The 24608-nt window shown below is 45.1% G+C and overlaps 1 protein-coding gene across 5 annotated transcripts in view; it reads right to left on the bottom strand.

The window, feature by feature from the left end:
* The window catches only part of VTI1A (vesicle transport through interaction with t-SNAREs 1A), a 353802-nt gene that overhangs the window by 10141 nt on the left and 319053 nt on the right, over positions 1 to 24608 (bottom strand). For 2 of the 5 annotated variants that reach the window (XM_032423170.1, XM_032423168.1), the window contains one exon: positions 175 to 396. In XM_032423170.1, coding sequence (XP_032279061.1) covers positions 303 to 396 — 94 coding nt within the window. In that variant the 3' untranslated portion in view covers positions 175 to 302. Of the gene's footprint in view, positions 1 to 174; positions 397 to 24608 lie in introns of those variants that run through there. The other 3 variants (XM_032423174.1, XM_032423172.1, XM_032423169.1) reach the window with 2 other exon arrangements.

The raw sequence follows: 24608 nt of genomic DNA, 5'->3' as shown, positions 1-24608 counted from the left end.
CAAGGAAGAATGTCACCAAGGCTATTTTGGTTAGGAGATGAAATCACCAAAAGACAAATAAACATTCACCTTCCCCTACAAAAAACAAATCTGGGTGAAGACAAGCCTAGAAAAGGAAACCGACCCACATGCAAACAGGAATAGAAAATATTTTTACACCCTTTGCACTTGAGCTGAACAGGGGTGAAAAGAGGGAGGGTCATTCAGGGCCTGTCAGCGCAAAAGAATGATTCATGTGACCATTTTGTCTTAATTACTCAGAACGAGCCATTTTTGCTGTTTATCAGGGAAGAGCAGATCCATCAGTGTCTTCTGACAGAAAAAGTGATCGCCATCAGGATGGTGACGACCAGGATGATGGCCAAGATGACGACCAGGATGCGGTTCTGGATGATTCTAGGAAAGAGCAGAGGAAAGAAAAAATTCACATAGATACATGAAGGGTTTTCTGACAAAGACCATTCAAGACCAAGCTGGCTAATCAAACGATGGCTTCACAGGTGGGGGTCGGGAGCCCAGTGTGGGGCTTGTGTGGGCGTGCGCATGGGTGTGTGTATGTGAGTGTGCACGTGCACAGGAGCTTTTGGTTCTAAAACGATCCACGAGGAAATGAGCAACTCCACCGTGACTGTCACACGGCACCCGGAGAAATGCTTACTGCAAAGCGAAAGCAAATCCAATGGCTTTCTGGGCTCGGGTACCGTGTAGTAATCTGTAAGCGATCAAGGGCCCCATGTGAGGCTTCTCTTTTTAATTTAAAATTCGAGACAAGCCTCATTTTTTTTGCAGTGTTTCCTGGTAAAGTAAAAGACTCCAAGGAAACATATGTCAGTAAGGTACTTACCTGTACAAAAATACCGGGGAAAAAGTAAAAGAGATTTAGGAAGAAAAGGACAGGATTAAGAAGCAAGTGTCAACCTTGCAGTTCAGGCTGTGAAACCGTCATCTGTCACTGGGGCTCACTGCTCTGTTACGCCAGGAGGAAACGTTATATTTGCTCCGTAACCCAAAAAAAAAAAAAAAAAAAAAAGATGGAAATGAGAAATGACACAAAGTCCCCGAGTGCCTCATGTGCCTGGGTTGGTGGGCCCTCACCTCTGGGGATTCCAGCCCCCTCAGCTCTGGCTCCGCCAAGTGCTGGGAAGTCAGGAGGAGAACCAGACTGGAGACACGTGCTCCGAGATGCCCGCAGAGAGTCTCCCATGAAGTTGCCTCCTCAGGTGTTAGCTCACTCTGAGCAAAGAGGTTGAACCCCGGAATGCCTTGCTGAGACTGTCAAAGGGAACCCAGGTCAACAGGCCTCGCCCACGCTCCTCTGGCAGAACCAGCCACACAGCGAGGATGGAGTGGCTGGTGGCCCAGCCAGGTGTCCAGGTGCCTAATGCCACACAGCAAACCCCATCCGCCCGTCCTGCAAATACCAAGCAGGAAAAGGTCCGCTGTCTTAGTCTAACAGAGACCTTGCCCTCCTATTTCGTATCTCTGCAAAGAAATCTCTGCAGGGTGTTGGCAGCCTTTTCTAGGTTCTGGATGAGTTTCTTTCTCGGAAGGAAGATGACATCCTTGTGGCTTCAGCTGGAGTCCTCCCCGCCCACCCCCTTCCTCTCCCAACCTCGATGGATGGATGGAGACGGTCGCATCAGACAAGCCCACTCCCCTGTGGCCCCTTGGAAGGACTAGCTCCCTCTCCTCCTGACAGGTTACAAAATGATCACATTTGCTGACACGTCTTCCGCAAAACTGCTTTAGTGCCTGTGTCCACTTTCCTCAAAGGAGATGAATGATCTGCTCGGTCCTCATTTATCATGTAAGACTCCGCTAAGATCTGTCTCCTTTATTTCTTCCCTTCCCCACTAGAAAGGCTGTGCCCTGACATTAATTCTTCTGCAATGACAGCTAATTCAGACTTAACAGGCCATATTTACTCAGGAGGCAGGGAGATTCTCAGTCCCCAAAATAAATAAATAAAAACAGGACTTCACTGCTTGTTAAAGTGAGGCTAATTATGAACACTGATCAGTGCTACTTGGTGGCTGGATTTAAAACCCAAATTGATTTTTCCCCTTTTCTCTGGAAGGGGCATAAGTCTTCAGAACAGACTCGACACATCCCGTTTGCCCAAGTCAGTGTCACAATCTCTATTTACCACAGCCATCCGCGTCAGACTTGCAAAGGAAATCAGCAAAATTGAAACTCAGCAGTGAAACAGATTAAAAGCATGAAAACTCTTTAAAATTCTGCCTTAAGTAATATACGGTAGTGTGTCTCTTGGTTGACAACCATTTTATTTGTGGGTTGAGGGCCCCAAGGCATCCGTGATGCTAATTTATAAAGGATTAACTGCGGGTGTTACTTGTTTAATCTGAAGTATGGTTAGAAAAATGAATACACAGGAATCCCTAAGTCCTCAGCTCTTCCCTGGCCTTCCTAATTGGGCTTCTCTCATCGCAAGGCAAAGAGGGGTTGTGCTTCACCCGCGATCATTCTTAACATCACCTATCCATCATTCACTCAGCACACCACCAATCCCAGGACAGCCTGACCTCTCCGCTGGCTCGCAGACATTCAGGAAGACCGAAGAGTCCACTCCCTCCTTGGCACGTCCAGAGCCTAGAGCATTCTTCTCCTTTGCAGCCCCAGCACGTAGAACACATGGCACAGTTGCTGACACACACAACTTGAGAGAGACCCACCCACAGGAGGATAATGAAAGAATGCAGCTCCTGTCATTCTAATCGTTCCATTCCAGGGTGAATGGAGAAGACATCCGTGTAAACTCAATTTGCAGGAAAATCTCAGGGAGTCTATGTAGGTAAGGCTGAAGTTAAAAGTTGAAGTGAACCCCCCAAACATGGAACTTCACGCCATATGCCTTCTCAGAGCACTACTGGGTCTTCTCTCTGAAGGCAAGAGGAGGAACGGTCCTCACGGAAACGAGGCACACGGTAGAGGGGGTCTGCAGGAGAGGGCACTTGCTTTCGAAGCAACGTGGGCAGATATTTAGGACAGAGGGTACGGAGTGGGGGGAAAGAGAATTGGAACAGACAGAGTTGGAAGGAAGCTTGACTCAGGCCAGCTCCCCAGCTTTGCACCTCAAAGATGTTGGGTTGATATGGTGCCTCTAAGGACCAGAAAAAGGAGCTGCTGGGGCCCTTGAATGGATAGGAGCAGGGGACAAAAAGGCTGGCACTGGCAGGCCCCATCGGTGAGGGAGCCTGGAGGATAGTCACAGCCAGGGGCTGCCGGCAGGTATCTCTGTAGGCAGAGCTACAGGAATGCAGAGTCCGCCGAGCATCAGAAAAACAAGCCAGGAGAGGGGTTCCCAGCGAGTGAGCCAGAGAAGGAACTTTGGGGAAACCCAAAGTAACTTCTTTCTAACTTTGGGCAAAGGGGGCTTTACGTTCAACTAGGTCTGCAGCAAGCTGTCTTAATCTCCCTTTTGAAAATGCAAAGTGTGTTTACTCAGTAAATAATTTAAGAAAGAATATACACTTGAAAGAAGACATCCATTGAAACAGCCAGGCTAAATTGCCTCCGGGCAAAAGCTTGTGCATTTGCATGCTGCATTCTATTAAGTGAGCACACTGTGGCTTTAAAAGAATGCAGAGCCAAATTAAAAGGAATGTGGGCCCGAAACATCAAGGATTCTCCAAGTTTACATTATGAATCACAGTGCTGTTGATACAAGATGAATTAACCATTTACTTTGAGGCTGAACTCACAAAGTACTATTGAAAATACTGATCCCCGCGTGGAACCCTGGGAGCGGCTAATCTTTCCATTGCCAGTCTCCTCCCCCTCTGGAAACAAGCTCCTGCATGTGGCGGCGGAATCAGAGGAGACTGGTTCCAGTGGAGCAGGCAGGCAGGGCACCTGCTGGAGAAGCCCAGGAATTCGCAGGAGGTGTCCCCAGCATCCGCCAGCACCCGGTTCTCCTCGACTTCTAGGCACAGATTGCTCTCACCTGTCCCTTGATGTGAGGCGTGGCCACGTGACTTGCCTTAGTGAAATGTGAGCAGGAGCCCTGGCTGCCACTTCCGTTCGTTTCAGGTGGAGGCATTTGACTTCCAGTGTTGGCCTCCCCGGCTGGCTCTTCTCTTGCTGGTCCGATTCAGGAGGCTGTATGTCCCAGGAGTGCGGTTACGAGACGGGAGACTGCTTCTGCCTGGATCCCTGCGTCATCACATGGAAAGAGCATCGGTGCCCTGGAGACTCTCCTGGACTCACAGCCGACTTGTAGTAAGGCAGTGAAATATGGCTTAATGAGATGAGATGAAGGCATGTGACTTCAGCCAGTCCAACAGAGTGACTCTCAGAAGTGCTGGGTCATCCGGGTTGTCCAGTGTGTGGGTGTTAGTCCTGGATCTGCTACAGCCATTTTGTTTCCATGAGGGAAGCCAGCCTAAGGAAGAAGCTGACCGGTGGAGGACAGCGCAGTCAAAAGAGTGGCAGAGAAATGGAACCCTGGTTCTGAAAACATGGTAACCTCTATATCAAACCACCCTTCCTCTGGACTCAGAGTTATATGAGAAGATAATTTAACTTAATTTTTCCAGTCAGTTTGAGTTAGGTCTTCTGTTAGTTGAGACCTAAAAGCACTTTTAGGTTGATTTGCCCTAATTCCAAAACCAAGTCCTTGATCTACAGCATATTCTCCTCACGACTTCCACAAAGAATTTCCTGCCCGTGCCCTTCTCCCATTTGTACTTCCTGTGCATCCCTTACCACGCAGTTCTTTAATGATTTTCTGTTTCTGTGCAGGATTCTCCAGTAAAAAGTAGACCTTCTAGGGTCTGACTCTCCTTGGTCTTTTGTATTCCTAGTGTCTCAAACAGAGCTTGGCATGGACGTTCTCAAAAAAATACTTGCTGAATGCACGAATGAGAGACTCTAGCTCCATCTGCTCCCCTGAAGATTCACGTAGTATGCTTCCTGCTTTCTAAGGGCTGCTTGTAGACAAGCACGGCTTTAGGAGTTAGCTATCAGCCACCCTCCCATTAAGGATGCCAGCAGTGTCCAAATGCTTTTACAAGCCTGCATTCATTAGCTGGAGAGTGCGCGACACTCCATAGGTTCAGCGCCCCGTCCTACACACGCTTTCCTGCCTGGCCAAGCAGGCCTGAATAATGATGCCCCACCTCTGGGGTCTGACAGAACAGTAACAACTGGCAGAACAATTAGCAATCATGAGAGCATGGGGTAAACTGTGCAAGGGAGTCTATACCCGTGTCTCTCTGGGAAGTTCCCCAAAACAAGGGCCAAGGGAAAGGCTCTCCAAGTTCTCTGTCAACTTCAATGTTAGTATTCACCAGAAAGAAATGAAAACAGAAATAGGGGAAATGGTTCATTGTCATCAGCCTCTAACACTAACTTTGGTTGGAAGCATTATTTCCAAGCCCGATACATGGTTGCCTCTGAGCGAGAGTTGTATGGTTGTTATGCCCCCTGACAATGCCCATCTGGGGTCTTCTGTGTCCTGCACCTTTGGGAAGAATCCTCTGCCTCACCCCAGGAGTCAGGTAGGGCTGACCCCATTCCCTGATTCCACAGGGAGACATAGGACCCAGGCAGGCCCAGCTAATGACAGCTCTCTATCCCGTGCACAAGTGTTTGTTAAGGAAGTGGCATGCCACCCAAGCAAGAGAGAGACCTCTGGGGACTTTTTTTCCTGGAAAATCAAGAAAAAGGTCCTCTCTTTGCTGGGATTGACTGTAGGGACGATGGAAGCCTAGAACAGCTACAGGGCATTCTTCTCACCATGCAGGACGGGAACCTGCCCGAAGGACACCAACACAGAGGAACACAGAGTCCAGAGATGAAGAAGAAAAGAGATGGATTCCTAAAAGCATTCTTTGGACCCTTGGATCCTGCTGTGTGCCTGAAACCTGAAGAGTCACATTTAAACTTCCCAGTTAGAGGAGCCAAACATTCCCTTTGGATTTGAGCAAGTTTGGTTGAGGCTTCTCTCACTTTCAACCATACTGACTGTACTGAGGTGAATGGTGTCCCTTCCAACCCCACCCCACCCTGGAACCTCAGGATGGGATCTTGTTTGGAAACAGGGTCTCTGCAGATGTAATCTGTCAAGGATCTGGAGATAAAATCATCTTGGAGGTACGGTGGGGCCTAGATCCAATGACTGGTGTCCTTATAAGAAGACAGGACACAGAAAGACATGGGGGGGAAAGACCATGTGAGACTGGTAGCAGAGACTGGAGATGCAGCTAGAGCCAAGGAATGCCTGGGGCCATAGAATCTGGGAGAGGTAAGGAAGGTTGCTTCTCTAGAGCCCTTGGAAGGAACATGGCCCTGCTGACTCCTTGATCTCAGACTTCAAGCCCCCAGAACAGGGAAAGAATAAATTTGTTGTTTTAGCCACTCAGTTGGTGGTACTTTGTTATGGCAGCACCAGGACCCAAATACATGGAATTCTTGGATCCAGGATGGGCTATGGACCTGGTCATCCTGTGTTGGCCTTTATGATGACTGTTTTCTATCCACTGTCCCCTGGCTGCAGGACATATTTACTTAGGAACTGTACAAAGTCTTCCTCTGAGGACAGGGCCGTCCCAGCCTTGTTCCCTGGGAGCTCTGAACATAGCCATGGGGCTCATAATCTTCTGGAGCTGTTGGTTCTTTCATTTCAGAAGGAGAATTTCCACTCGTGCACCGAGCCGGCACTGCCCCAAGCCACACGCGAGGCGGACCCGAGGGGACAGGTCTCAGAGGACTCCGCCTCTGGGAAAAGACATTTAAAATAGGAGGACAAGCCAGATGTCACCTCTGGGTCAACTTACTAAGCCATCATCCACCACTCATCGTCCACATTTACTGACCAAAGTTTAGGAAAAGTGGGTTGTCTGTGAGCCCTGAGGGCACAAGTCACAAGTAGGGATACGTTGTGATAGGTAGAGAAACGAGCACACTCTGGCAAGGAACCCAGGAGATAGGAATGGGGCTCTGAGCCCTAGCACACCTAGGTTAGGTCCTGAGTGAGGGTCAGATAGCTTAGTTCAACAGCGATCAGCAAATGCTCTCTGTAAAGGACCAGAGAGCAGATGGGTTAGTTTTCTAGAGCTGCCATCACAAAGGACCACAGACTGGGGGCTTACACAACAGAAATGGACAGAATTATTTTGACTTTTTTCCCATCATGTAAAAATGTAAGGTGATCTTGATCCTGCGGGTCAGACAAAAAACAGGCAGCGGGCTAGATTTGGCCTTCCAGCCCCGGTTTGCTCACTCCTGGTCTGAAAGCTGAAAGCTAGGTAAGGCCGGCCCTGGTCTGCTGGAGAACAGGGTGGTCCCTGCGCCGCGCACAGATGAGTCCTGCCGAGGAAAAAAGGAAACACAGAGTCCCTGCCCGGTGGGAGCTGAGGGTCTCACAGTGAGCAATCAATTACAGAAGCCCCACAGGAAAGGCCGTTACCAGAGCAAAGCCGGCGTGCGACAATTTGCTGTGTGCCCACCGCCCTGGACTGGCCGGGGAAGGCCGCCAGCAAGGACCTGTCAGGGCGCACGCATAAGGCCGAAGGGTTCTGATCAGCGATCTGCAGCTACCGCGCACTCTCTGTTCCAAAGGTGTACAGCGAGTTTCAGGCTGGGCGCCATGGCCACTACCATTCTTAAACATGGACTTGACAAAGGCAAAGGGCCTGGAGAGTGGCTTGGCTGGCCACGGGGCTTTCAGACAGAATCAAAGGGTTTCCAAAGAACTTGAAAGGAATGAAGTCATGATGCTGCAGAAAGGCATCATCTACTTAGTCCCTGGCGGGTCTGCTGCCCGCTAGAGCGGACAGCGGGCTCCACCACCTGGGAGGGCCAGGGACCTGCCCAAGGCCGACCATCTGGGGGGCCAGCCAGGCCTTCAGACCCCCAGGCTCATTCTTGTTTCGCAGTAATGTTCGGGCTCATCCGAGTGGCCAGTGTCACCGTGGTGACGGCGCGAGATGGCCACTCACAGACAGGTTGCTGCGAAGAGGATCCGTTGGACAAAATCAGAGAACACACCCCAAAGCACAGGCCACGGAGAACAGTGGTTCCCGCGCTCTGGGCTGAGGCTGCCTCGAGAAGAGCAGCTTGGAAGCTTCTTTGTCCCTGAACACAAGATGACTCAATTTAAAGGACTCGCCGTTTCTCCAACATCGTGTGCCTTCGACTGCTTCAGCATCCAAATGTCCTTCGTTTTATGGCGTGATGGTGATAGTAGGTGGCAGGTTTTTTCCCAGGTGACCTTATTTGGACATTGGCAATATACTCTCTCCTTGGAAATTATTCTCTCTGACTTGGTAAAACAAAAAGTGGACAATCCTCTGTCCCGGATTTAAAAAGAAAAAGTCCCAATCGGAGAAATGTGAAAGTTTCCGTACCTGGCAGCTAGAAAATCCCACCCAGCTGGACTCTCTGGTGATTCCTCCTCAGGCCGCGACAGGACGGTGTTGCTGGTGCTCGTGGCGGCAGCCTCGTCAAGGACGGACACCGACACGGCCATGCCACGCCACTGGGCACGTATTCGGAGCCGGGTGCCGTTCTGGCATCTTCTACACTTTGTTGGACCTTCACAGCACTCCTGTGAGGTGGAGACCGTTCTCATCCCCACTTTCACCAAGACCTCAAATCGCCCCTTCGAGCTTGTCTTCCACCCCTGCAGGACACCCCAATAACACAGTGGTTATTTACGTAACTGGTGTGTCTTAGGTTCCCTACCAGATTCTTCTCGGTTGTTTGAAGGGCGAGTCTTTGACATCGTCATCTTTATATTCTTCTCCATAGACACAGTAATTGGGTATGCAGGTTAATTTTGTTGAAAGTACGGAACGTTAATTACCAAAGTCAACTCTTTTCTTAGTGCCTGGTGTAAACGCACAGGAAATTACTAAGATAACGTTCATTTTTATTCAGTAGCATATTTGTCAACTTTCTTCAGTCTGTTGTCCTCTCTGCCTCTCTCTTCTAGGTAAAGGCATGATCACTGGATCCCTCACTGGATTCCGGGACAAAGGGAATGGCACTTGTCCTCTGGGGGCTTCTCACCCAAGACTGCCCGTCGCCCAGTGACCTGGGACCACATGATTTTTTGTTATGTTTACATCACCTATCATACAAATGAGGGAATATGCTATAAGAAGATGCCAGGTCTGCGGAAGATTTAATTTAATGCATCTGTTGGAATAGAGTACCTGACAGAAAAGAAAATCAGGCGGGAGGATTAGCTAGCCTCACGGTGTGATTCTGGGAAAGGACTAAAGGTCTCTTCATCCATGAAATGTAATAAAGGAATCTCTCCCAAGTATTGTCTGCACGGGGTGTGGACAGTGATATACCTCCAGTCTGAAAAAGGCAAGGTGACTCTTTGTGGTCTTGGATGCTTATTACATGTGTGATGTCCTTTAATCTCACAATGATCCTGATTTATGAGAACCCAGATTTGGTGGCTCAGGCCCACCGGGGGAGAAGGCCAGGCCCACTCCAGATGTGGCCCTGGTAAAGTTCTCAGCACAAGGCAGACTATCATGGCACCCCCTTCCCGACCCCGGGTTTTGGGTGCTGAGCCCCCACCCCCTCCCCACTCCTGCTGGGTGCCCTGAGGTCCCCCACTCCCGCTGGGTCCTGTCCCTGTACTGTGAAGCAGCCTCACTGCCCTGCTGACCTGGCCCCCCGCCAGTTCCTCCTGCCTGAGGGCCCCTCACTCTCTCACCCTCCAGGGCAGCCATGAACTATGTTTGGGCAGAAGCTGAGCAGCTCCCTTCATTTCTGGAGCCAAACTGCCCAGATTTGAATCCGGGATCTGCCACACACCAGCTGTGCAGGTTGCTTTCTTATTTCTCTGAGATTAAGTCCTTTTGACTGCTTTAGTGTGAAAATGTTCTTATTTTATGATGTGATGGTGATAGTAGATGGCAGTGTTTTTTCCAATGTCCTTACCTGGACATCGGAAATGTTCTCTCTCTTACTTGGCAAAACAGAAAGTGGACAACCTCCTTCTGTCCTCTATTGAAAAAGAAAAACAAAAGTGCAATACAAGGAATCTGAAAGTTCTAAAGAACCAATGCGTCAGTTTCCACATTAGAAGAAAGTGGGGCTAATAATAGCCGTACCTCAATGAATTACATTAATAAAGAAATGAGTTAATTCAACATGAGGTGCTTTAGGTCAGTGCTTGGTAATGGTAACTGCTCCGTAAAGAGCTCTAAGAATTATTATTATTCCACTCCTATTATCACTCACAGATCTCCTCACAATGGGCCCTGAAACTCTTTCTTGTTTGGCTGCTCCCCCTTCCCCCTGCAGTGTTCGACAGCCCCCCCACGTCAGGTGTCTTGGCCTGGAAAGCCTGCAGATTTCTCTCTGATTCCTGCAGGGCACATCCTGGCGCTGACCCTGATTAGCTTGCCTTGTGGGGTCCAGGCTGAGCCCTCTCCTGGAAGCCCCATCTTCAGCAGCTACTAAGCTACTCAGGAAGGTGGAGGCTGCCCTTTCCAGCTCTATTGGTTTCCCTGGGAACACCCCGGGACGAGCCAAGATGCCTCTTCTGAGCCACGGCTGGTTGAGGTCACACTGGTGGAGACACAGTTCCCTTGGCTTTAGTGATGGGCTCTCACATTCCTTCCCTGCCAGATATGACGTTAGATACTTATCTCCTAATTGTTATGGATTTACACCTTTTTTCTTTCCTGGTGTCAGGAGGAAGAAACATTTTGGCAGAAGTTTATCAGCCACCTGCATCTCTGTCCACTCTTGAGGGATGTGGTTACAGTTTCTAGATTATAACATCAGAACTTCTCTGTCTTGTCCAGATTTGGTTCTGTGGCAAGCTGAACGGGCTGTCTTAATCGTAGCCGCACTGTGCCAGTCCCGGGCCTGCTGCTCCTTAGATACTCTTCGTGTCCCTTGATTGCTTTTCTCTGCGTCACAGAGAGGCTGACTCCTGCGGCCGGCTTCCGGCTGCGTTCGGCCAATGGGAGGCACTGGGAGGACACCAGGGCTGGGCGGGGAGGGGAAGAGAAGCCAGGGTATTCTTCCCTTTCTTCCTCTGCCTTCTCAGCAGCTCCATCTCCACTGTGGCGTCAGACAGACAGGCCTCCATGCTTCTAGCTTCCATCAGGTGACCCCAGTCCTGGGCTCTGGGCACCCTGTTCTGCCCACGAGTCCCTCCATTCCGGGGACCTGCTGCCAATGCTAATCCCTGGGCTACTCTGTTTTCCTGGCGGGAGAGTACATGATGCCCCCCAGCAGAGTGGGCGCCGGCCGCTCGAACTTCACGTCCTTCACCATCTTTTCCCTTAAACTCACCTTACATACCCCAAAGCGGTACTAATCACTTTGGAGCAGGTGAACTCCAGGTTGAGAAGGCCTCCTCTGAAGGCTTATTAATGATAAGCAAGATGGCTGACTCATAGTTCTTTGGGGGGTGACAGTCAGATGGCAGGATCCCAAGGTTTGTGCTGGGTGAAGCCACGTCACTGCTGGCCTGAAAACACGCGTTCTCTCTAACTAAGCAAGGAAGTCCTGTGGGGAGGAGGGGAGAATAGCCAGTCGAGGGTGCGGGCACCAGGAGCGGGAACTGGGAGAACTGGGAGAACTGGGAGTGTTTGCTTTTTCTCTTAATTGGGGGGCTGCTCCTGATTGCTATGGGACTCAAAGTGGGCTGAGTGCAGACAGATCTTCTGATTTGCTAAGAGAAGCCAGCAATTGTGTTCCTTCTGTGAAATCTCCCAAGTTTTAATTACTGGCAACCGCGTAAAAGTTTTCCAAAACACTGGGTGGCCAAACAAAGCACATCTGTCTGGGCGGCAGAGTGGGCCTGTGGGTCTTCAGTCGGTGACCTCTGACTGGTTATTATGGAACAAATGAAAAGGAAGGGGGTGGGTGGGTGAAAGCATCCTGCCCTACCACTGTCCTGGGGATTCCCTCGGAGGCCCTCCCGACCCCACAGAAGTGTGAAGTTCAGCCTCGAGAGGAGCATCAATACCAGGGTCTACACTGAGTGTATCCAACTTAGCCCATAACCAACTCCTAACTACCGGATCAAAGGCCAGTGAGAGGTCAACAGAAGCCACAAACCAGCTTGTGTGTGCCCTGCGGACCTCTCACAAGGTGACGAAAAGCCCAGGCAGAGGTCGGCTGGACCCCACATCTGCAGCCCCCTTGACCTTCGCAGCCTGCACAATGCACTCAAGAGCCCAGCTGGGGATTCTCAAGGAGGATGGTGTACATCTTACACGCAACACCTTATAAGCCAGCAGGCCTGTGAGGGGTAACCAAGCAGTCTCTACTGGAGGGTGAGAAGCAAAGAGAGATTTGCAATCTACTGAGCGATCTTGTGAAAATCAAGTAAGCGTGCCTCAGTTTCCCCAACTCTAAACTGGTAGTGGCTATATGTGACTCAAGCACTCCTGAGGATGGACGCTGAGGACTACGTTTATGGACTTGATAAAAATAAAGAAAAATTGCTGAGGAGGAGAGTGGCCTTTGGACACATTCTCAGGTTCTTTATTTCGCTGTAATAAACAGAAAAACCAACCCTTAGTTGGGAGGGATCTTCACGGAGCTGAGCCAACAAGCAGCCTGAATGTTACAAAGAAGGAGCCACTTTTTTCTCTCTCATCCTTTGGAGGGGCTGCCCCCAAGCTCCTCGGCTTTCATTTTCAAAAGTGGATAGCAAAATCCAACCCCTGACTACCAGTTACCAGACAACACGAGGCCACCTAATTACCAACAGAAGGTGGTGTCGCTCCAGGTCCTTGCCAGAGGGCACGACCTCAAAGTCCCCTGCTGAATATCTGTCGGAAGTCCAGCAGAGAGAAACGGCGGTGACTGAGGAGTCTCCTGAATGGGGTCCATCTCTCCTGGAGACACCAGGGTCTCTCCCTGGAGTGGCGGAGCCCCCGGGAGCCCACCTGCACCGTGCAGTTTGGGTTCACACACATGCTCTCACCTGTGCTTGGCGCAATGCCACCGGCTTACACAGAGGAACAGTAAGAAGCGGCCCTGTGGAGCTCATCCTTCCTGTAAGGATGCTCTTGAACATGGTGTTTATTACCCTGAACAGCGTGTGTCCCTGCAATGAGGTCCCATGGGAAGGTGTTCTCTTGCGTCGGGGTAGGGGAAAGAGCTATGTTTTTATCTTATGGGTATTGACTCATGTAACTGAAACCATCTTCCTCTGCCAGGATGCCTCGAGATAAATTTGTGGCCCACCTCTCACAAACTTCCAAGTTTGTGTACTAACCTCACCCCTGACTTCATTTTATATATAGAAAATCTGTTGTATATATTTAGGTAATTTGCTATAAATCCTTTTGGGACCAGACAGGACAGGTTTACACATAGGCATTGAGGAACTAAGAAAACAAAAGGAATTCATGTCCTCACGGGTCGGCTACTTGAATGATTCTGGCTTTATTTTTCCTCATATCCCCAAACAATCCTGTTCCATGTGATACTTGGAAAGCGAGTTTACACGTTTACCAAAACAACAGGACATTTCCATTTTTCCCTTGAATCTCCTTTCATGGCCAGCATGGGGCGATTTCCAGAACGAACCCAAACTTGGGACTTGGGGCCTCTGGGTTCCTCCGTAGCCAAGTGCAGCGGATGGTGGGTCCCCTTTGTTCAGGGGATTTACTTCAATTGTCTTAACAACGTGGACCTCTTCTGTGAAAGCTGAAGGCGTTCCCAGCAAATGTTGGCTGCAAATGCACCAGCCGAAATGTTACCACGGTCACGGCTCTTCCTTGAACAATCTAAAGCATATTTCTCTCTGTATATATTTGGTTTTTCAGATGCTTTAAAGCCTGGAAAACAATCATAGCGAAGGCCATTTCTGAGATGGCACTAAAAGAACCTACTCGGAGACAGATAAAAATAATGAGAATCTTTCTGTCAGGAAAGATTTAGAAAATATCACTGGCATTATTAAAATTTAATTTTTTACTCGGCTTTTTGGTTCCCCTTTCCGGTGATAATGAGCAGGACTGCACACCTCCGCCTTGCGAGCACTTGTTTTGTGCAATAAATTCAGCCTTCCAGTCTGAAGACATTTCAGACAACAGTTTTGACTGCTATAGGCTTATTTTTTACCCTGTGCTGTGCTTTGAGTCTTCCTATAAAAACCAGTTCATGAGATAATTTTCCACAAGGCCGGTGGAACTAATAAAAATCAATTTTGCCCAACTGGTTCAGAGAAATCTTGGGAATAGCCAAGGCAGAACTGCAAAAAAGGGGGGAAAAAAAAAGAATCAATGTATTCACTAATGGTTTACTTGATAGAGAACTATCAAATTAGCTGACAGGAGATGCTTGGCTGTAGGAATTTTCCTTTCGGCCTGAACAGAACACCTTTTAAGAGTCTAGGAGAGAGCTTTTCTTCCCAGTGGTTGAAGATAACTCGAGAGTAGTAATTCTGAGTTGCCCATGCCTTGGGCGACAACAAGGCCGATTTCAGACCTGACGGATGGTGGCCTCTGTTGGAAGTTTTGTCGGACTGAGTCTTGTTGGGCTGAGCTTTACACAGTTTGCTCCAAACCCACAGGATCAGTGGGCCACGGACCCAGTGCGTTCAAATACGTCAGGTTCTTGAGACAACCTCGTACCTCCACCATGACAACCATTGGACCCCTGGTTTTGGCTTCCTGCCAAGGGAAGTGGGATTCCCCAGGGGCACCTCTTTTATAATCTGGAAACAAGAACAGAGTATGGTGGCATGCAGAGCACATGCTCTAAAACACATGCCTTAACTACCACCTCTGTTTTATTAGCTCGGCGCGCGATGGTAGTTGCTATATCTAAAACAAATGGCAAGCCTTTGTGCAGGGGGAAAAAAGACTGGAAGGAAATGTAGCCAAGTGTTAACAGTGTTCCTATGTGACAGGCGGTAGGTGTTTTTTTTCCCTATCTTTATGTATTTCTACATTTTCTTGAACTGTTGATTATTACATGTATAATTATTATTTAAAATAACAGTAAACTAAGAATTGAGTAAATTGAAAGAAAGAAGCCTAGTAATTTGTTCACAAGGTTATAAGAAAATGAGAGGGGATGTGTGAGAAAAAGAAAAACAATGGTAAGATTTATTTTTTTAAATCTTTTTTTGTGCCTTATACTATTTTAAGTACTTTACAAAAATTCTTTTATTGAATTCTCCTAACACATCTATGACAAAGGTATCAATGTTCTCATTTTCCAGAGGAGGAAAACTGAGGCTCAGGGAGGTTAATTTGCCCACTAGCACACACAGCAAGGCGGTGGCAAAGTTGGTATTTAAAGTCAGGCCTGATTTCAAAGACCACGTACCGTGCATGGTGTGAAGAGCAATCATGGGCATTATGTTGCATCCTACATTCTAGCTCACTTTGCATTTATGAATAAAATCAGGGATAACAACATCTGTTCTTTTTTTCCCTACCTTATAGGTTCTTGTGATGTTCAAATTAGATCATGCATGTAAAAACAGAAAATGCAAAGTTCTGCTCAAAGGAATATGGTGATGTGATAATATTTCATATTAACACTGGTGAGTTGAGAGTTGCCACAAATGTTGCTTGGATACTGATGATTTTCAAAGTAAAAAATACACTAAAATAGAATTACTACTAAAACCACATTGAACGAATTTGTTCTTGATGACTCAGAAGGCGTAAGAGGATGTTGAACTATCCCACCCAGCATGAAGACCACCAATTTTCTTGCCCATAATATACTAGCTAAAAAGCAAAGGTTGTAAACAGTATGTACGTTATGATCCCAATTTTGCTAAAAGGAAAATACATACCTAAGCTTAAAGTAATGATCACAGCTAGATACTGGGATCATGCAGATCTTTAAAAAAAATCTCACCTTTTCCAAATTAGTTTCTGTCATGAATATGAACTCATTTTACAATCAGAAAAAAAATTCACTCACCACATATATCTACAAAAACAGAGAGACTACAAAATGAAATCTGAGCTTTGTGGTTGTTTGAATTCTGGTGAAATAAAAGTTGATTTGGACTGCCTCGGTCTCTTGAGAGCTTTGCCACATGCAACTTGACTGTGAATCACCAGGGGTCAAGAAACAAGAGCCAACACAGTGCAGTCTGAGAAAAAGAAAACCTGCTTGGCACTGCCATGATACTGATAGGACAGTAGGGCCTGGTCTGATTTCTAGAATGACCTGATCCTGGGCATGGGGCTCTCAAGGGGACCCGGGCCTCTGGTCCAAGCACACAAGCAGTAGCTTAGCAGAAAAGTGTCACCCGGTTTGGAAAAACAAGGCCCAGTTCAGATTTCAAGCAGTGCCACCAAGGAAGCTATTTTTAAGTATCTAATTGCATTTGTAGCATCTGGCATTTTGCACGCTCCATTTTTATGACTTCAGCATGATACATGTGCCCTAAGACAAACAAACAAGAGCGATTAAGTGTGGGACCCTGGAGTCATGTTGAATATTCCCAGTATAGAAATATTATAATATGCCCTAGAGATTATTCCAGGGCCAAATAAAACATAACCCAATGTACAGAACCTCAGAACGAGGACTGCTTGGCAGCCGAGGAGAACAGGGATTTACTTCATTTATGAGGCCGCTACGCAGTCTCAGATGCTAACACGCACTGATAGGACACGCCAACATTTCAACTTAAAGCAAGCCTAGAGCCCATAACATCGACACTTTGCCTTTCGGCAGAAGATCACAAAAGGCACAAATCTGGGTTTCTTGTACTAATTGGGGAGGTTTTCTAATTTGCTTATGATATCTGCCTCATGTCGAGCTAATCTTCCTCCAGTTACCTCCGCACCCTGTCTGAAGTAATCCGCTTACTCCTGGTCTGTCTGCCGTACTTTGTATCAAGTAACCCGGGCTGAAGGCACACGGCCCCGAGCCTGGGTGCTGCAGAAATGGGGGTCCGCCACTGCAGAGGCCTCGGCGGGCGGGAGCCGGGGCGAGGCGCGGGGTGCAGCCAGGCTTCCGAGTAAGTCCCCATGATGACCTGTGTGCTACAAGGCCCTCATTAACAACTGAAAGCATCACCTGGTAACTGTTTTGAAAAGGCTGCGAGAAATCATTTTGCTTTCCCAGACAGGCGGGCAGACTATTTCGGGGGTGTTCAGCAGCCTATGTCCTCATTACTATCAACATCCAAACTTGGTCTGAGAAAAACTTTTTTTCCTAAATAGAGCCCCCCGCCCTTTGTAAAGGTTCATGGAAACATTTCATGGTACAACCAGGAGGCTTCACTGATACGGGCAGGCAATGCCATTTTGGCAGATTCCGGCCCTGATCCTGACCCAGTTTTAATGCATTAGATTTTTAAAAGAATTTTAGGGAAGGAGATGTTTTAATTTTCATAAAGCAGAATGGCTTTGAAAGCTAATGCTCATCAAACATGCTGTAAGTGCACGTACGAGTGTGGGAATCCCCGCACACAAAATCCAGGCTGGGCTGGGGCGCAACGTGGCGCGTAAAGCCTGGGATGCGGGGCGGAAAGCGTCCTAGGTGAGCTTGGCTGTGTGACCTTAGGCAGAACGCCGGCTCCTTCTGGGCCCCCGTTTCCTTATCTGCAAAGTGTAGGGTGTGGGGGTGTGCAAGGACTGAGGGAATTCTAAGATTCCTTCTGCTCCTAAGAGCCTCCAGTCATTAATTAAAAGGTCCTTGCTCTTTTTCTCCTAAATGTGTCCATTCTAAACCAGCAAACCCAGCATCTCTTCTCCCCTTCTATGCAACACATATTTGAAAACATTTCCCTCACACTTTCAGAGGCAACTAAAGAGGAAAAAAGTTACATTGTTTAATCCTACTTTATAGGAGTTTGCTCTTTTATTAGAAAACAGACCCAGAACAGTGATCAGTAAGGTATATGTACCCAAAGTGGGGGGGTTGGGGGGGTGGGAGGGGAAGGAAAAAAGAGACTGCCTTCAAGTGCCTTGTGGAAATGTATAAAACAAGCAGCGAGATAGTCCTTTGCCAAACACTGTCATAAATTTTTTATTTGGCAGCTAACATTCTCACTAGTTTTCTTGGCAGCAATTGGGACCTTTAGCAAGAAAGGTGCAGGAGAAAAATACCTTGTTTAGAGATGTTTTCAACACTTTCTGGGATTTTTCAGAACTTCTGCCTGCAGCACATTTTTACAACTACAGTCTCCAAATCCGACGAGTGGGTGGTGGGGTTTAAACTTTTTTCTTTTTTTAAAAAAAGAAGAATATAGAGAGAAAAAGTGAACAAGCCGTGCTACCCCCCTCTGGCCTTCCACTGAGCCCATCTTTCTTATTTTTCATGGTAGGTATTTCTGATATCCAAGTGCTTAGTCTTCTCTGTCTAGACAAAAAACTGAAAATAATATCAGGATGTTCCTTTTGTTGGGCCTGATACTATCTATATTGTATTCCCAGATGACGGAGATAAATGAAAGTGAAACAAGCTGACGACTAGCTCATTTTTCTTCCACAGTTCTGTCAGAAACAGGTCCCACCTGTTGCCTTTGGGTCAGTGAATGGGCGAGAAGAACTGCCCCAGATTTGTAGCCAATGTAAGCCCATGCAGAGACTTCCACAAACTCCTGATGGTGAGATGGGTGGGATGAAAGGATGAAGTCTTTCGTTACAACCACATCCTACATACTTTATACACACACACACACACACACATACTTTATTTCATTTAATTTTTAAAGCTTTTCTTTTTAATCTCTACACTCCACATGGGGCTCGAACTCACAACCCTGAAATCAAGAGTCACATGCTCTACTGACTGAGCCAACTCGGCACCCCACAAACACACACTTCATACAGGCTAGCAAAACTCCTTCTACAGGGGGACTTCCGGCTACGAGTGAAGAGGTCAGCAAATTCACTCTCCCCTAAAACAAGTATAAAACTAAACAATTGTTTAAAAAATCCTCTCAGAAAAGAAAAAAAAAAAGGCCTCTCAGTTCTCTGTATAATGACCAAAAGCAAAAAAAAGAAATCAAGAAGTGTTTATTCATAGAAAGCTTTCAGAAGAACTTTGTGTAAGAACATCCCCACTTCTTCCCCTAGCTTTGTTGGCTAGAATGATAGTTTTACCAGGGTAGGGCTGCCAGAGACGGCTGACTTGACTTGGAGCAGAAGGCAGAACCCATGCCCAGTGGCATTCTCAGTAAAAGCAGCAAAACTGATAGGGAAATACAGAAGGAAAAACCCAAAGTTTTTTTTTTTTTTTTTTAAAGATTTTATTTATTTATTTGAGAGAGAGAGAGAGAGCACAAGCAGGGGAGGGGCAGAGGGAGAGGGAGAAGCAGACTCTCCACTGAGCAGGCAGCCTGATATGGGGCTTGATCCCAGGACCCTGGGATCATGACCTGAGCCGAAGGCAGATGCTTAACCAACTGAGCCACCCAGGCACCCCAAAACCCAGAGTTCTGTTAGCCTGAGGTTGTGATTCTGGTTTGGTTGGTGAGTGACAGACCAACCAAAAATGTGACAGATCCGGGAAAGGAGAGAGCCATAAGGTGTTGATCAACAAAGTATGTGCATGTGTCAGGGAGATCTGAGAGACCCCCAGTAAAAAGTCAAAGCCAAGGCAGGCTTGAGAACAGGCTGAACTTTGAATGTTTTCCTGAACCCACATATTGGTCACTTGGCAAAGGACAGAAGACTTATGGGTTCAAGGTTTTTGAGCACAACCCTTTCTCAATCACTGGGTGGCCAATAAGCTATGCACATAAAGGGGCAACCCCTAGGAAGCCAGGCTCATAGAATAAAAATAAGAAATAAAAAACAAACAGAAAAGCAACAACTAAGCAGACTGCTGGGGAGATGGAGCCTGCAGATTACGATCAGGCAAGCTATTTAAAAATATCAGAACCCTGAGCTGTTACAATATATCATCTAAAATGTTTAGTTTTCAACAAAATATTATGACACGATAAAGAAAGAAAAAAGCATGCTCCATATTCAGGAGAATAAAAGCAGTCAATACAAACTGATTCTGAGTGGCTCTGATGTTGGATCTAGCAGACAAAGATGTCAAAGCAGCTATTATAAGCATTCAAAGAATTAAAGAGACTGTTTAAAGAATTAAAAGAAATTATGATGACAATGCTTCAACAAATAGGGAATCTTAGCAGAGAAAGAGGAACTATAAAAAAGGTTCTAGAGTTGAAAAATACATAAATTACATGAACAGGAATTAGCGAATTTGAACACGTGTCAATAGAAATCATCCAATCTGAAGATGAGAAAGAAAAAAGTTTGATGGAAGGTGAGCTGAGCCTCAAAGCCCTGTGTGACACAATAGTAAGCAGACCAACATACATGCAATGGGAGTCCCAGAAGGAGAAGGAAGAAAGAAAGTGGCAGAAAAAAATATTTAAGAAATAGTGGCTTAAAGAGAAAATCCTGAAAGCAGCAAAGCAAAAATAACTCATTATGTACAGGTAAACAGCAGGATGATTAATAGCTGACTTCTCCTCAGAAACAATGGAGGGAGAAGAGAGCGGAACAACATAGTTAAGTGGCAGAAAGGGTAAGGGTGCGGGGAAACTTTCTACCAAGAATTCCATATCTAGCAATACTATCCCTCAAAAATGAAAGTGACAAAAAGATATTTATAGATAAACAAAGAATGAGAAAGTTTTTTTGTTTTTTGTTTTTTCTTTTTGTTAGCAGACTTGCCTTATAAGAAATCCTACATGATGTCCTTTAGGCTGAAGGGAAATGACCCCAGATGGTAACTCAACTCCACAGAAAGAAATGAAGAACACTAGAAATGGTAAATATGTGGGGAAATATAAAAGACTGCATAGCTATATATGTTCTCCTTTGTTCCCTTAATTTCTTTAAAAAACATAAAGATTGCATAAGCAATAATTATCATTTAGTATTTTGGGGTTTAGAACATACATAATATGACAATCATATCTATGATAGTACAATGGAAAAGGGAAGAAACTGGCTATATTGGAATAAAGCTGCTAGATTTTATTAAAATTAAGTCAGTAATAAGCTGAAGTAGATTGTGAAAAGTTGGGATATATATTGCAATTCCTAGTGCAGAGACTAAGAAAATAATAACCACAAATGTAGTTTAAAAACCAGCAGATAATTAAAATGGTATACAAAAAATATCTTTTTAAAAACAGAAAACTGAAAAGGGGAAATGGGAAAAAAAGACATGAGGCATATAGAAAACACAGCAAAATAACAGGCATGAATCCAACAAGATCAAAAATTGTACAAATGCTATGGGACTAAATACTCCAATCAAATGGCAGATTGTCAGACAGAATTTAAAAAATTCAACTTTATGCTATCTACAAGAAACACACTTCAGATTAAAAAACACACATTGGTTAAAAGTTAAAGGTAGAAATATATATATATACATATATATATACATATATAAATATATATATATTTATACCATGCAAATAGTAACCCTGAGAGAACTGGAGTGCCTACACTAATATCAGACAAATGGACTTTAGGATAAGAAATATTCCTAGAGACAAAGAGAAACATTATGTAATAAATATGAAAGGGTCAATGCACCAGGAAGATATGGCAATTATAAACATATACATACCTAACAACCATTTCCTACAATACATGAAGCACAAACTGACAGATGAAAGGAAAAAGTTCAATAATTACCCTTGAAGATTTCAATACTCCTCTCAAAAAACTCATAGAAGGGGTGCCTGGATAGCTGAGTTGGTTAGGCATTGACTCTTGATCTCAGCTCAGGTCTTGATCTCAGGGACGTGAGTTCAAGCCCTGAGTTGGGCCCCATGCTGAGCATGGAGCCTACTTAAAAAAAACCAAAAAACTACTGATAGAATAACGAGACAAAAAATCAGTAAAGATATAGAAGGCTTCAACACTATCAGCCAACTTGACCCAATTAACATTTATAGAACACTGCACTCAATGACAGCAGAATACATGTTCTTTTCAAAACCACATGGAATATTCTCCTGCATAGACCACATATAGGCCATAAAACAAGTCTCAGTAAATTGAAAAGTACTGAAATAATAAAAAGTGTGTTCTCCAATCACAACAGGACTAAATTAGAAATTGACCACAAAAGAAAGTAATTTGGGAAATCCCCAAATATTAGAGAACTAAATAACACACTTCTAATGAACCTATGAGTCAAACAAGAAATTACAATGGAAATTAGAAAATGCTTTGAAATGAATGAAAACAAAACTATCCATATTTGTGGGATGCGACTAAAGCAGAACTTAGAAGGAAATTTAGAAAAAAATTAGAAATGAGAAAAAAAGAAAAGTTACAAATCATTAATCTAAGCTACTACACTAACAAATTAGAAAAAGAGCAAATTAAGCCCAACACAAGCAGAAAAAAGAAGGGTTAGAGCAGAAATCAATGAGATAGAAAACAGAACACAATACAGAAATTTAATGAAATCAAAAGTTGGCTATTTATTTATTTATTTATTTTTGAGAGAGAGAGAGAGAGAGAGCATGGGCAGGATGAGGGGCCCAGAGGGAGAGGGAGAGAGAGAGAATCTTAAGGAAGCTCCACTCAGTGCAGAGCCCGACCTGGTGCTTGATCTCACAACCCTGAGGTCATGAGCTGAGCTGAAATCAAGAGTCGGATGCTTAACTGACTGAGCCACCCAGGCACCCCTAAAGTTGGCTTTTTGAAAAGATCAATGAAACTCATAAACCTAGCTAGAATAACCAAGAAGAAAAACATACAATTACCAATACCGACAATGAAAAAGGAACATCTCTACTGACTTAACAAAAATTAAAAGAATTATAAGGGAATATTCTGAATAACATTATGCTAAAAAATTAGACAATTTAGGTGAAATGAACAAATTCCTAGAAATATATGCATTATCAAAACTGACTCTGGGGCGCCTGGGTGGCTCAGTCGTTAAGCGTCTGCCTTCGGCTCAGGTCATGACCCCAGGGTCCTGGGATCGAGCCCTGCATAGGGCTCCCTGCTCCATGGGAAGCCTGCTTCTCCATCTCCCACTCCCCCTGCTTCTGTTCCCTCTCTCGCTGTGTCTCTCTCTGTCAAATAAATAAATAAAATCTTAAAAAAAAAAAAAAAAACTGACTCAAGAAGACATAGAAAAACTGAATAGACCTATAACAAGTAAATAAATTGGATTAGTAATTTAAAATCTTCCCACAAAGAAAAGCCTGGCACCAGATGGCTTGAACAATGAATTCTATTGCATAAATTTTTAAAAATATTTATTTATTTATTACAGAGAGAGAGAGAGCATGTGTGCGAGTGGGGGGAGGGGCAAAGGGAGAGGGAGAGAGAATCCTTAAGCAGACTCCCTGCTGAGCTCAGAGCCTGATGCGGGGCTCAATCCCATGACCCCAAGATCATGACCCAAGTCAAAATCAAGAGTGGGATGCTCAACAGACTGAGCCACCCAGGGTCCCCTCTATTGCATATTTAAAGAAGTAATACAACAGACTGAGCCACCCAGGGTCCCCTCTATTGCATATTTAAAGAAGTAATACTGATCGATTTTCTAATAGAGGAGGAGAGAATACTTCCCAACTCATTCTATGAGGCCTGATACAAAAGCTAAACAAAGACATCACAAGAACTACTCACCATAAACATAAGACACCCAAATCCTTTACAAATATTAAATTGAATCCAGCAACATATTAAAAGAATTAAACACCACGACCAAATGGATTTATCCAGTAATGCAAGGTTGGTTTAACATATGAAAATCAATTAATGTAATACACTGCATTAATATAATAAGGGACAAAACCCACACGATCATCTTATTAGACACAGAAAAAACATTTGGCAAAATCCAACACCTATTCATGACAAAACTCTCAAAAACTTGGAATAAAAGAGAATTTCCTCAATCTGATAAAGGGTGTCTATGAAAAATCAATCCATAGGTAACACCATACTTAATGAAAAAGACTGAATGCTTTCCCCCTAGGATTGGGATTGAGGCAAGAATGCTCTTACTACTACTGTTCAACGTTGTACTGGAGGTTCTAGCCAATGTAGTCTGGCATGAAAGAGAAATAAAAGGCATCTTGACTGGAAAGGAAGAAATAAAATTATCCTCATTTACAGATGACATGATTCTATATGTAGAGAATCCTAAGTAGTCTACAAAAAGCTACTAGAACTAGTAAATATAGCAAAATTGCAAGACACAAGATCAACATACAAAAATTAATTGTATTTCTACATACCAGCAATGAACAGTATGCAAATGAAATTAAGAAAACAATTTAATTGACAACAGGATCAAAAAGAATAAAAAAATTTAGGAATAATTTTAACAAAATAAGTGTAAAACCTGTACAATGAAATCTATAAAATAATGCTGAGAAAAATTAAAGATCTAAATAAATGGAGAACAAGTTCATGTTTGTGGACTGGAAAATTCAATACTGTTAAGATGGCAATTCAACGCAATTCAAGCTTTATTAAATCTTAAGTGTGTGTGTGTGTGTGTGTGTGTGTGTGTATTTGAAAGTGAATCCTTAATATATATATGAAAAGAACTAGAATGGCCAAAACAATTTTAAAAATAACAAATTGAAGGACTTCCATCACTGGATTTCAAACTTGTTATAAAGCTATAGTAATTGAGACCATATAGTATTA

This window comes from Phoca vitulina, unplaced genomic scaffold (genome assembly GCF_004348235.1).
Source record: "Phoca vitulina isolate PV1807 unplaced genomic scaffold, GSC_HSeal_1.0 scaffold28, whole genome shotgun sequence".
Taxonomy (NCBI): domain Eukaryota; kingdom Metazoa; phylum Chordata; class Mammalia; order Carnivora; family Phocidae; genus Phoca; species Phoca vitulina.
Note: the sequence above shows the minus strand (reverse complement) of the source record. Positions and strands in the feature narration are given on the sequence as shown.